The sequence below is a fragment of the Megascapheus bottae genome, chromosome 21 (genome assembly GCF_031878675.1).
Source record: "Megascapheus bottae isolate mThoBot1 chromosome 21, mThoBot2.hap1, whole genome shotgun sequence".
Classification (NCBI taxonomy): Eukaryota; Metazoa; Chordata; class Mammalia; order Rodentia; family Geomyidae; genus Megascapheus; species Megascapheus bottae.
The window spans coordinates 7067488-7081783 of NC_143529.1; the positions used below are offsets into that span (position 1 = coordinate 7067488).

At 40.0% G+C, this 14296-nt stretch overlaps 1 protein-coding gene across 1 annotated transcript in view; it reads right to left on the minus strand.

Annotated features, from left to right (window-relative positions):
* Positions 1-14296, minus strand: part of Hecw2 (HECT, C2 and WW domain containing E3 ubiquitin protein ligase 2) — a 199355-nt gene that overhangs the window by 56279 nt on the left and 128780 nt on the right. The window contains exons 14-16 of the mRNA XM_090354523.1: positions 12935-13069; positions 9287-9389; positions 7280-7376 (exon numbers count right to left, since the gene is read on the minus strand). Of these exons, the coding sequence (XP_090210649.1) occupies positions 7280-7376; positions 9287-9389; positions 12935-13069 (335 nt within the window). The remainder of the gene's footprint in view (positions 1-7279; positions 7377-9286; positions 9390-12934; positions 13070-14296) is intronic.

Genomic DNA, 14296 nt, shown 5'->3' on the forward strand with positions numbered 1-14296 from the left:
TGCAGCCTCTGCACCCCCAGGTTTCTGCACACAGAGTTCGGCAACACACATGCTTTCAGAACAGCCTGAGGGTGCTTTTACAGCCATTCCATTGACTTCCCCAATGGTATGATGTCTAGAAAGGAAAATTAGCATTATTCATTCATGCTCATCATCACAGTCACAGGGGACTGTCTGACTAGACAGTGCATTCCCAAAGCCAAACAGTAGGAAAGCTTAACTTTACTTTCTGCCTCCTATTATATAGATTCAATTTGGAAATGTGGCTTCTCACGGTCTTGTGACTCTTACGGATACAGGGAAATAACATGAGCCAGCCACATGTCTAGGAACAAAATTTGTCATAAATGGATATATAATATCTCCAGGCTAAGCACTCCTTAACTCTCTTTGCTTATTTCCTCATCTTAAAAAAAGCCCAGCTTAGAATACAAAATACTTAGCCTAAAGCCTATTACACAGTAACACCTCAAAACTTTTAAACTATTAAATAACTTATTAGGTAGGCCTCATTCTTCTTCCTCACCTTCTCTTCCTCCCCACCCCCCACCTCTCCTCCCCTGAGAGAGCACAATATGTTGGAAACCATCAAACTGGATTTCTGGTTCAAATGTTGGCAAGCCATTCTATTTACACTGTTGGTTCATTCTACCAATGATTGTGGAGTGTTCCTTCATGACATATGCAAAATACTATACAATATTGTGGAAAAGATACTGTCTACTCCATAAAACCAAAACAAAGTTGTGAAGGGAAAATGTATAAATCCATACAAAGGGTTAACTTTTTGTTGTTATTGTTGGTGGTGGTGGTAGTGGGGCTTGGACTCTGGGCCTGGGCACTGTCCCTGAGCTCTTCAGCTCAAGGCTACCATCGTACCCCTTGAGCCATAGCACCACTTCTGGTTTTCTAGTGGTTAACTGGAGATGAGTGTCACGGTTTGTAGTGACTGGGCTGGATTTGAACTGTGATCCTCCTCTCTCAGGCTCCTGAGTGGCTAGGATTCTGGGCGTGACCTAGGACTAACATTTTTTATAACCTAGTAGATGATGGGAATTATGACTGAACAAACCAAAGTGCTACATACAGCAGCAATCTCTGCCCAGAGTTTCAGCTTTTTTTGAGTGTGATCTTATCACCCTGTGGTAAACAATAATCTTAACATTAAATAGAAAATTCTAGGGAAAAAAATCTAAGTTTTAAATAAGTTTTATTAGAGTATATTTTGTAATTGAAGTTTTATTATGTTGTTCTTATTAATTCTTTGCTATGCATAAAACCTTATCACAGACACATATGTATGTTTAGAGGGTTCAGTTCCATGCACAGTTTGGAGGAAGCCATTGGGGTATCACAACACTGACCCCGTGGATGAGAGAGTAAGTATTATTGTTGTAGAGAAAACCACGTTTTGGTGGCTCATGCTTGTAATCCAGATAGTCAGGAGGCTAAGATCTGAGGATCGTGGTTCAAAAACTGTCTGGGCAGGTCTGTGATACTCTTATCTCCAATAAACTACTCAGAAAAAGCCAGAAGTACACTAAGAACTAGCCTTGAGCACACAGAAACTCAGAGACAGAGATAAGTCCCTGAGTTGAAGTCTTAGGACTGGCAAAAACAAAAAACCAACAACAAAAACAAAGTCTTTCCTAAGGCATTCTAACAACTTGAACCCCAAGCCTCTCATCCTGAAGAATATCTAAGTTATACTTGAAGGTATAACTGGTTTCCTATTTTTATTAATTATAGCATTTTATTATACATTCAGTAAATATTGAAATTGAAAATATATTTAGGATTTGACATTATGTTATAATTCTCTATATTTTGTTCTAAAATAAAATAAAGATTGATGACTTATGGAGTACTTTGAATTAAACAGCACAAAAAAGAGGTAGAGATAAGCCAGTATGATATAAATACCATGATACAATACAATGATATAAATACAATGATATAAAATACCAGGCTAAGAAAAAAATAACATGAGGGACCAGCTTAAGGAAAATAGTACTATAAAAACTAGTAGTTTCCTATATTTTGAAAGTTATAATTTAGAAGATTAAAAATAAAAGTCCACCCACAACAGAAACAAAAACATAAAATCCTCTTGGATTTTTCTTATATAAAGGTAACAAAAAATATTCTGCTATAAGAAATGAAAGTGTCGAATGTATTGCAGTAATAAAATTAAAAACAGGGCTAGAAGTTTGGCCTAGTGGTAGAGTGCTTGCCTAGCATGCACCAAGACCCAGGTTCAATTCCTTGGCACCACATACATAGAAAAAAGCTGGAAGTGGTGCTGTGGCTCAAGGGTAGGGCTCTAGCCTTGAGAAAAGTCCAAGGACAGTGCTCAGGCCCTGAGTTCAAGCCCCACAACTGGCAAAAAAATTAAAAACTGATTACTGCAAATATTTTAATTGTACCCAAATTAACTTCAAAATGAAATCCAGTCTTAAAATCACAATGTAATTCAAAAAGCTGAAAACACTTCAAAGCTTTATGTCAATCCTCAGTATAATACTGTACACTAGGAAAATTTAGCTACATTAGCAAAAGAGTTGTAGATACACAAATTATTGTGTTAAAATTTTAAATTCTGAACTGGGAGCAAAAAGCTCATGCCAAATCCTAGCTACTTAGAAGGCTAAGGTCTGGAAGATCCTAGAAAAGATTGTGAGACTCTCTGTCTAATTAACAAGCAACATACCAGACTAGAGATGTAGTTCAAGTGAGCAAAAAGCCTACAAGCCTACCAGCACACACACACACACACACACACACACACACACACACACAGATCAGTTGTGTGTGTGTATGTATGTATGTATATATATATATATATATATTTCTTCAGGTTGGTGCTATTTGAAGTGCTCTGGACCTTTAGTAGTGTGCCCTCAGTCACTGGGGACTGTGTGGGGGCCCCTCTCCTTTCCCTGTTGCTTCCTGGTCATGAGGTGAGCAGTTCACTCTTCTGTGAACTCCTTATCATTGCTGGCCTGCAGGGTCCCCAGAGACCAAAGGCAATAGGACATGAATTGGAACCTCTAAAACCAGCAGCTAAAATAAATCTTTTTCTTTAGGTAAGTTAATGATCTCAGGGATTTTGTTATAGTGACAGCTGACAACCACAATGTGCTATCCAAAGTATCACTGAAATAGGAGATTAGAAGAAAACCAGCTGGTACTCCACCCCTGTAATTTGTGGGAATAACCCTTAACTAGGCAGTTTTTAACTATACAAAACAGAACGTTCTCTTGGATATACAAAAACTTCCCCTTTCACATTGGTATGATAAGCAAAGTACTTGACTACCAAAACCTTTTCAGAAACTGAAAGCACACTGTGTTCCATTCTCAGGGTGAGAGGCCGCCTGATTTCATTGGTTGCTTCCTTCTATTTGGATAACTATAAGACTACAAAAACTTTCTATACTCACAATTTGTCCAGGGCCATTAAAAAGGCAAATCAATTTTAAAGCCTGTCAAATAGTTTCATCATAAAAGATTGCCATGTGACATCTACCTGAGACGATGCTACAGCGGATCCCAAATGCCACTGACAAAGGAACTCTAAATAAAATTTATTTAAAAAGCAATCTTAAGGAAAGATGGGGCTGGGAGTGTGGCCTTTGGGTAAAGTGCTTGCCTAGCATGCCCAATACCCTGTAAAGTGCTTGCCTAGCATGCCCAATACCCTGGGTTCGATTCCTTGGTACCGCATACACAGAAGAAGCCAGAAGTGGTGCTGTGTGCTGTGACTCAAGTGACAGAGCACTAGCCTTTGAGAAAGCCCAAGGACAGTTGCATTCAAACCCCAGAACTGGCAAAAAAAAGAAAAAAGAAAAAGGATGAAAGGAAGGAGGGAGGGAGGGAGGGAGGAAGGAAGGAAGGAAGGAAGGAAGGAAAGAAGGAAGGAAGGAAGGAAGGAAAAAGAAATGCTTAGGATACTCAATGGCAAAAAGAAAACAAAAATATAAATGGAAGCTACCAATTGGAGCCTTAGTCTCTCCCCAACCTCCCCTGTTAGAATCAGCTAAGGGCCTGTCAATTAACAAAAGGTTAAAAGATAAAGTGAGATGCCCCAGTCAGGCACGGTGGCTCATACCTGTAATCCTAGCTACTCAGGAGGCTGAGATCTGAGGGCCAAAGTTCAAAGCCAGACTAGGCACAAAAGGATCTGAGACTCTTATTGCCAATTAACGCCTATAAAACAGGAAGTGGGGCTTGGCTCAAGGGTAGGGCAATAGCCTTGAGCTGAAGAGCTCAGGGACAGTGCCCAGGCCAGGTTCAAGCCCTAAGCCCCGTGACTCACCAAAAAAAAAAAAAAAAAGAGAGAGAGAGAGAGATTTCCCCGTGCATGTAGAAGTCTTTCATCCTCTCCACTGATGAGGATTTAAAATACAATCATTTTTAACAAGAATAAGAGAAAAAGTGAAACTTTTTTGGTATCTCCTTTCTTCTTCTTTTGTTGGGGGGAAGCTGGGGTGTAGTCAGAAGACATGGACATGGGGTGTTTTGTGTGTGTTGTGTGTTGTGTGCATGTGTGTTGTAACTGGAAATAGTAGAACTTGGAGAAAAAAAATTTTTTTTAATCCTGTGGTTAGGAAAGAAGAGAAATTTTACTTTTTTTTGTTTGTTCTAAATCCCTAAGGTCTTCTATTTGGCCACTCAGGAGTTCATTTGTGTGATTTTATAACTAAATGTCTTACACAGGATCTTATAGGGGATACATATTAAACATGCAAAATTTACACTTTCAAACTTTTTTCTCTTACATTTTCATACTTTTTTGGTGACTGAGAACAGTATATTTCTTAGCACTGCGACTTTAGTATTCACTATGTGAGACTGGGATTCCTACATAAGCAACATTTGCAGTATCATTCTTATAATTTTGTGTAGCTATAATTTTTAGATGTTCTAAAGGAAATATAGTAAATGGGGAGAATTTGTTCAAAAGTACACTGTGTGCATATAATGGACAGATTTACAATACAATCCCCCTCACAATATTAATGCATGTTAATTCAAAACTAAAACCAGAAAAGGTAATGACAACATAAGATAGGAGAAACAGAAAGTCATAAGACTTGGGACATGTGTATTCAATCAATCAATATATATACATATACACATATATACACAAATATATGTACACATATATAGGAATATGTATGTTTTTATACTTATACATACTTGTATATATGTGTATAAGTATTTACACTTATACATGCATGCACACATATGTATACATGCATATATATTCACTGTGTCCTATTCTCTAGCTGTTTGAGCAGTAAGAGGAAAAATAAGGAGTAAAGGAAATTCCTATTTCTTTGGATCTCATTATCTAATCGTCCCTTATTTTCCAATTAGAACCTGAAAGTTCAAATTAAAGCACAAATCTAAATGGTAAAGAGTACAAAGAACAGCTAGACAATTATGTGATTCATCATCAAGCTAGTGTCTAGGTCAGGCGTTATACACCTAGCTGCACGTGAGAATCACCTGAACAGGCATAAAAGAATCATTCCTGGGTTGCACCCATAATGTCCTGAATAAAATTTCCAGATAGATGGTAGGAAGACAGGTTTATAGACAGAAAAATGGAGGAGGACTTAGGAGAGGTGAGACTTTGCATTTTGTATTTTGTAGATTCCCAGAAAATCCTGATTCGAACAATTTGGCACCAAGTCAAATGAGTGAACCAGTGTCTGAGGACCATGGCTGTCAGTGTATAGACCAAGTAGACTTTGGGTTATGGAAATTCTCCTATTTTTATTCCCCATTGATGTCTAGCACACTGAGACTGAGAAATCCAAGCCATGAGACTGAGCGTCCAAAGAGCAACTGAAAGGTTTCAAGGAAGGAGAAGTTGCTTAAGAAAGATGTTGCTTTGGGCCGGGAGTTTGACCTAGTGGTTAAAGTGTTTGCCTAGCATGCATGAAGACCCAGGTTCGATTCCTTGGTACCACATACATACAAAAAAGCCGGAAATGGTGCTGAGGCTCAAGTGGTAAAGCTCTAGCCTTGAGAAAGTCCAAGGACAGTGCTCAGGCCCTGAGCTCAAGCCCAGGACTGGCAAAAAAAAAATGGGGCCGGGAGTTTGGCCTAGCGGTAGAGTGCTTGCCTAGCATGCACGAAGGCCCGGGTTCGATTCCTCGGTACCACAACAAAGGTCAGAACTGGTTCTGTGGCTCAAGTGGTAGAACACTAACCTTGAGGAAAGCCCAAGGACAGTGCTCATGCCCTGAGTTCAGTCCCCAGGACTGGCCAAAAAAAAAAAAAAAAGAAAGATGTTGCTTCACGGAGGTAGAGAGTGTTAACCACTGTAAACTCCAGAGAATCCAGCTGGGGCAACTGAGGGCTGTGACAAGTTCCCCTGCCATGCATGATAGCACATGCCTAGAATCCTAGTACTCAGGAAGCAGAGACAGGAAGATCACAAGACTGGATCTTAAAACCAATAAACAGAAGGGATGGGGACACAGCTCAAGTGGTAGAGCATGAGGCCTCTAGAGTCAATTTCTAGAACCACAAAAATAAAAGACTTTAAAAGAAAGAAAAATTTGACTCCAACTGTAACTGAACATTTGGAACTAAACTGAAAACTCTGAACAACAACAAACAAAACAGGTTTACGAGGACCTAGGAAAGAATGTATTACTCAGTCATTGAAGATTAAAACAACAACAACAAATCAGCACCATATACAGTCTGATGCCAATAAATTACACCCAGGTGGAGTTTAATACCGTGTATTAAAGGGTTTTAATGTATGGTTTTGTTTTTTTAAAAAGAAAGATGCTGCTTGCCAAACTGAGAAAAGCTAGGGAAGTTTTCAGGAAAGTAAAACAAGGCCAGAAGCATGATGCACAGAACATTGGTTAGAAGACAGGGCTCATGCAAGCAAACAGGAGTCTGCTGGAGAGGGGCAGACTGCCAGCGTGGGTTCCATTGTGTGTGTGTGTGCGCGTGTGTGTGTGTGTGTGTTTAAACAGAAAAAGGTTCATGTTTTACTCTTTTCCCAGTAATCTGTATCCATGGTGCATTCTTAAGCTTCAAGCTCTTGATTCTTTTCTATAGACCTTTTGTTTAAGGAGGATGCTAGACTGCTTAGAATTTCAGTCAAATTGAATAGGTGTTAATACCATAAAATGACTTATGATGCCTTTGTAAAGAACATCAAAAAAAGAAAACACAGATTTATAAGACAACTATCACTGTTTCTTGCACTTGGTCAACTTGAGTCAAATCCCCAAATCCCAGTTACCTGAGTGAGTGGTTCCTCGTGAGATCAGGTTGACGCTCTTGCAGAATTTCAAAGATGTTGGGTTGTCGCAAAAATGCAACAATCTTGTCGTTGTAAGCTGAAGACATAAAAAGAACCAATAATTTGTTTTTTAAAATCTATTATTAGCTATGTACATATATTTAAAATTCTTGAAATCTATTTTTATGCTAATATTCCTCGTACTTCATGAATGTACTTCATTATCACCATAGATCCTTACATTCCAACCTTGTGTCTAAGCTAGAAATGTCTCCTGCTATATGGTAGCTTACTTAAGTTTTCTTACTCAACTGATTTAAGGAGCCATATTTATTGTCAAATGGCAGTTCATCAACTATATTCTAGATACTGACCATTTTACTAAAATCAACCTCCAGGCCAGGACTGGTTGGTTATACATGCCTGTAATTCCAGCACTTGGGAGGCTAGGACTGAAGGACTGAACAACCCAAGCCTGAGATGGGCTATGTGGTGAGATCCTGTCTCAAAAAAAAATTCAATCTTTCAAAAGGATGCCAAAAATGGAAAATCATTTTTACTGGTTAACTATTAGCCCAACAGAGAGGTAGGGAGGTAGAATCAGAGTCTCCTGGTCAGCCTTAGGTAATTTTCTTCCTCATTTTCTTTTATGAAATATTTTAGTAGTTTTGATTTCAGAGTCATGCTCCTAGTCCTTTTGCTTTAGATTTATTTTTAGATACGGTCTCTTGACCATGATCTTCCTACCGCCTCTGAAGTTGGGATTCCCAGCATGGAATTTTGAAACCATTTTATAGCACTTTCAGCTTTCAAGTACCTTTAATGTCATATTAGTACTGACACAACGGATGGTAGATTGTTAGACTTCAGCACTGGATTTCTTCTTAGCCAGTAGTCACCACACGTCAAGTCCTAAGCTTTCCATTGCATATTATGAGCAAGTGGATGTTTTTTTCCCCTCTGTGGCAGGACCGAAGTCTGAACTCAGTGTCTCTGACTTAAGCCATATCTCCCCTTTTGAGATAAGGCCCCACTTTTTACCTGGACTGACCTGGACCATATTCTTCCTAATTGACACTTCCTGCTGTAGCTGGGATGACAGGAGCACACAGCCATAGCCACACCTATTTTTTCTTTTTGTTTAGATGGAAATTCTCATAGATGTTTTGTCTGAAATTGAGGGTTCTTTGGATTTTAAAGTAAAAATTTCATTACAAAACCAGACACATGGACAGCTCCAAGCTCAGAGCCTCATGTTAGGAGGGACATTCTACCTATCTCATAAGACCCAGGTTCAAAAACCACAGATTCATTTTTGACCTTGTCATGATAGGAATATATAAATGCACCCATGTACTTCTATTTTATATGACGTGTTTATTGCTTACTTTTGTGTCAGTACAGTGACTTGAGCTCAGCACGTTATGTTCTCCTTCAGCTTTCTCCTTTACGGCTACAACTCCACCCCTTGGTTAATGCCTCCAATTCCAGCTTTTTGCTGGTTAATTGGAGACAAAAGTCTCCTGAATTTGTGTGCCTAGGCTGGCTTCAAATCTAAATCTTCAGACTTCAGTGTCCTCAGTAGCAGGGATTATAAACATAAGCCACTGGCACTGGGCTTTAGTTTATTATTTTAGAGGATCTTACTGCATTTTCTTTGTTACATAATCTCTTAAGAATGTTCTCCTTTCTTGCTTCTTTTGAGTGTACTACAAATTCTCATGCCATATAAATTCTGCCTGACGTCTTAAATAAATCTTAAGTATATGGTTGTTCTAACCATTCATGACTGACAACCTTAGTAAGTGACGCCCATAAATGAATACGTCACTTTGAAAAGGTAAAGTAGTATTGGATAACCATATCCCATAGGATTTTGTTATACCCCAATTAAGGAAAATGCAGTAGGTTGTAAAAACCAAGCTAACGACATGAAAATGTCAGTCTATTAATCATCTGCAGTGACAGGCAAGCACAGAGAGAGGTTCCTGGATAGGGATGACATACCCACTGGAACCATGTCCTGGTACTGTGGCCTACTGACTGTATTGAATGTACTGGATGGCCGGGGAAGAACTGGTGGTCCTGCATGCCGAGAATCTTCTCCTACCTGCAAATGCAAGCAATGTTCACATTCTGCACCAAGAGCTGCATATCAGCATCCTCATCCCACACCAAGTTGTACAAACCACCTAACAACAAGCATGCCAGAGTATCAGCCGATCAGGAGAGATGCCAGCTGCTGTGGTAGAGCTGACACAGCTCTCACAGCCCACAAAAGCATACTCTAGTGACTGAATCTGAGAATGGTGAGTGCATCCTCTTCCTAGGACAGTGACTATGTTCAATACACAGAAAGCAGTTCAACGCACTCATAATTATTGAAGCTGGGCAACTAAGTAGAAGACTTGCTGATCAGGAATAACTTCTGCATGGGCAGAACACCAACCTGTCGCAAGACAATCAAAGGGAAGAGTGGGTGGTAGAACGTTCACTGGGGCAGGGCCAGGTTAGACTTTTTCATTTTTTGGCCAAGGCAGGCCAGGGAATTCCCTGCCTCAGCAGAAGAGGGACAGATGGAGTGTAGCATTCTCTCCTTAGGGTTCTGAGTTAGCGTATTATCTCCTTAGAAGCAATTTTGTATGCTCATCAGAGAACCTGGCATAATAGCACTTTCTGGTTTGTGGCTCTACAACCCCTGTTATTGCTAACAGTAGCAGGTGTGGAGGTTCTAAATAAAGATTGTCCTAACCTGAATTATTTATTGCAGCTAGTAGAGTTCTAGATGCTCCTTTACCCAAGTAGATAACCAAAAATACCCATTTCAGTTCCTACCAAACTGTGACATTATAGGAGAACAAGGGTTAAAACAGCATTGGATTTATAAGTTGTTACTTGTAGAAATACCTTCTATTTCTACCCACTAGAAGCTTCCTGTCCATTTCTGTCCTGTAGTTCGGTTAGCTGTTTACTGAGGCCTTTTCTAAAGGCCCTCATAACTCAAAGTAGGCTTCACACCCTCCCAGGCCTGCTTATCCTTCAGGAATGCTCTCTCTCATCCTCAAGGTGTAGTTCAAATAGCTCCTGCTCCATGAAGCCTTTCCTGCCCTACCCTTCAAGCTGAAGTTCAGTGCAACATTCCCACAGCCCGCACACTGCTTAGCCTGGGCCTTTAAAAACAGTTCCTATTGCCAACAGTTCCTTTTTCTTGTCAGTTATGCCTCAGGAAAGATGGGAAGAAAAAAAATGGAAAAAAGATCTATGATTATCTCACAAAGGCTGTTAAATTTAGTATAGATTTCTTTCCCAACTACTAAATTGCATTTATAAAGGATTCTTATATTTTGCTCATTTGCCTTAAGCTCTTCTGCATTTTTCTCCTTTTTGAGAACACAGGAAACCTGTGTTAATCATCTGCCTTCATTACCACCACATTTCTACATTGCAGGAGGCACCGGGTGCTCATTTGGTGGAGGCGAAGAGACATCACTATTGCTACTGATTGGAAAATGGGCTGAATGAATACGAGATGATGGCTAGACTCATTAAGTTATGAGGAGCTTCCTCTGCTTGCTTCTCCTGGGTTTTTAGCTTTGAGGAATGAGCTTTAACCATTAACTACACATCGCCTGACAGGGCGATGTTCCTCCCCCCACCACCTCTATGTTGCCATGTGTCATCTTTTCCCCAAACAGCTAAAGGTCTCTGAGCTATCACTTTTTAAAACCATAGATAATCCCTTGATATACCCACTTACAGCAGCTGTGGCACAAACATTCTCACAACAGTTTAACCATTCTGTGGTTGAATAGTTTGCGAGGACTGTTAACCACATTGCATTGCTCAGTTGCTGTCAATGGGAAGAGAAATCCTCATTCCGTTTTTAATGTGTCCCTGTAGGGCTCCCTCCTTCAATAGGCTACTACAGACCATGAAAACAATCCAAGTTCTAAAGTAGAGGGGTTGCGGGAAAGTGTAAATACAAGGATCCATCTCCTGTATGTTTTCCCAGGAAAACAAACCTGTCTAGACAATACAGCCAGCTTCACTTTGTGAAATCATAACACGTGGCTGAAATGTACTGGTCATGTGATAGGGTCAGAAGTGACACTGCCCAGGTCCAAGGGTGAAACTGCTGCCCTGGTTTGAAGATGACTGTTAGTGTTTCCAGTTCACCACTAATGGTTTACAAGACAGCAAGGTAAAGATTTATTGGCGACTCATAAAAACATAAATATTTTCATGCATACCTCATCCTGCAGTAGATTTATATATCATTTTTATATGAGCTTCTCATGCATATTCTTCTACAACCACCAAACATGCAATGCATGAGAGCAAGTATGTAAATCATGAGGGGAAATTCCAAGAATGGAATTTTGATGAATTGAATCCAGTTATTTATTGCGTTCATAATTTTTGTAGAAGGCTATAAAAATATTTGACCTCCAATACTGAAAATATGATATGCCCTTAGAAAAGGCATGCAGGAAAGGAATCTTAATTCTACTTATCTAAGGGAATTTTTAGAAACAATGTCCATCAAGCTCTAATAACATACGCCTCCACACCTAAAGCCTGCTTTGTATTTATTTAAGAAGTGGAACCAGAGGGAATATGGTTCTGGGTCAGGACATTGGGGAGCCCTCATGTGGCAACCACAGGCCACTGCAAACTGCCAGAGGAGTACAACAGGGGTGTCCAGCCCATTTTTCTCTGGGCACCTGCTGTGTAAATCAACTGCCTTGGCTAAATCTTAACTTCAGAGAATGCCAGCAAGGACTCCACAAATCCATAACCTTGGATGAGTAATAGAATATAATCTAACAAACCTCGCTTCAGAAATTCTTCCCTATCCTTAACAAAAGCTTTATCCCATTAAGAGGTACATTGTCATGCATTACATGATAATGTAGCTATTAGAGTCAATGCATATTATGCACAAAAAATAAACTGTGTGGGGCCAGGAGTTTGGCCTAGTGGTATAGTACTTGCCTAGCATGCACAAAGACCTAGGTTGGATTCCTCGGTACCACATACATAGAAAAAAGCTCGAAGTGGTGCTGTGGCTCAAGTGGTAGAGCTCTAGCCTTGAGAAAGTCCAAGGACAGTGCTCAGGCCCCGAGTTCAAGGTCCAGGACTGGCAAAAAAAATGAACTATGTAACTTGAGGGAGAAAACGGGAAAATGAGGGATGGGGTGACATTGACCAAGAAACCTTATAACCTGACTTACAAAATTGTAACCCCTTTATATAACTACATAATAATAATGAGGGAAGAAAGGTATATTAAGTTCTTCTTAGAAAACTGTCCTTGGTTGTACAAAACAACATGCTGTTATTATCTTCTATTGAACTTTAGTACATTTTTAGTACTTCGTCAACTCCCTCTCACTTTTCTCTGAGTTAATAACATTACCTTTCAGTCTTTCCTCATACCTCCTACCTTATAAGTTTGCAATCTAAGCTGGGTATTTTTTTTCTCAGAGAAACCCTGTCAATATTCCAAAGCTTTGCAGCATCTACGTGTTATTCTTTAAGCCAAACCAAACAACCAAACAAAGTGACTATGAAAAGCCAACTTCATTCTAGGGAACTTCATTTCCTAGTCACTTCTGTCATGCAGCTGGCCTCTGCCTTTCACAAGGGACTCACCTCACCCGCGCTGTGGCTGCGCTGTCTCGTCAAGTGCTGGCGGTGGACTAGGGCGCTGGTGGGCCGACTGCTTTGCAGCGGAAGGCGAGGGTCGATGAAGGTGGTGGTGCGGGAGTTGTGGTCGACAAAAAATGCCTAGGATACAATCACTGAATGAATGGACAGGACAGGCCCCCGCTGACCTAGACTACCACACATTCAAGGAAATGGTCTTTTCATGAATGGTCTTAGCTCCGTTTTCTCATCATTTCCAATGTCTGGAGGAATTACACTTCTTGCCCTTTAGGATAGAGCAGAGAGAGAAAGCCAAGCTTTGCCTAGAAAGAATGTAGCTCCTTGTATGCTTGGTTTTAGATGTTGGACTGAAAAGTTCCAGAGCTACTGACTTAGTTAAGGAGGCCAATAGACTAAGAAAGAAACACTACAACTTTTATGCCCAAGAATGGAATCACACAACTACCCAGTCATCGCCCTTCCACTTGGCTTTCTTTTTGTCCATCTTTTCCCCAAACAAGAAATAAAACCAGTTGTTTCTTAAGCCATGGATATATTTCTCAAGGCTCTACATAGTTTCTGATACAATATGTCTTACAGCACAAATTAAAGTCTACAAAATAGCACTTAAAAAGTAAAAAGAGCTGGGCACAGATTTCTCACACCTGTAATCCTAACTACTCAAAAAGCTGAGATCTAAGGATTGCATTTGGAAGCCAGTCTGGTCATGAAAGTCTGTGAGACTCTCATAATCAATTAACCATCAAAAATCCAGAAGTAGATCTGTGGTGCAAGTGCTAGAGCACCAGCCTTGAGTAAAACAGCTCAAGGCCATTGCCTAGGCCTTGCCTCTGGACTGGTATACACACACACACACACACACACACACACACACACACACACACACACACACACAATTTCAACAGATAGTCAGCAAAAATGTGATCCATAACTTTAGGGCTTTTCTTTGAACTAAGCTCTTTAAGTTTTTACCATACACAGTTACTACAGCCCTTCCATTTCTCCATGGTCATGTCCTTTATCTTCCAGTCCCTCCTTCCCCCAACCAAACCTGATCACCCTCTTATTAACTCAGGGATTTATCTATGCATGTAAAGACTAGTAGTATCTCAATTGTTCTACACCTCTGTTGGCATCTCTCATTAAGCTGACAAGTTACTGTAATCATATTTATTCTAGACACCTTGATTATGTCACTACCCCAAACCAAAGTTGCTACCATCGTCTACTGTTAAAGAGAAATCATCTCACTGTCTTGCTGTTTTCTTATCTCTAAAAATCTCCTTCCTACCCAAGTACTTTTCAAGTTTAGACATTCACCACACACCCAAATTCTTATCACATACC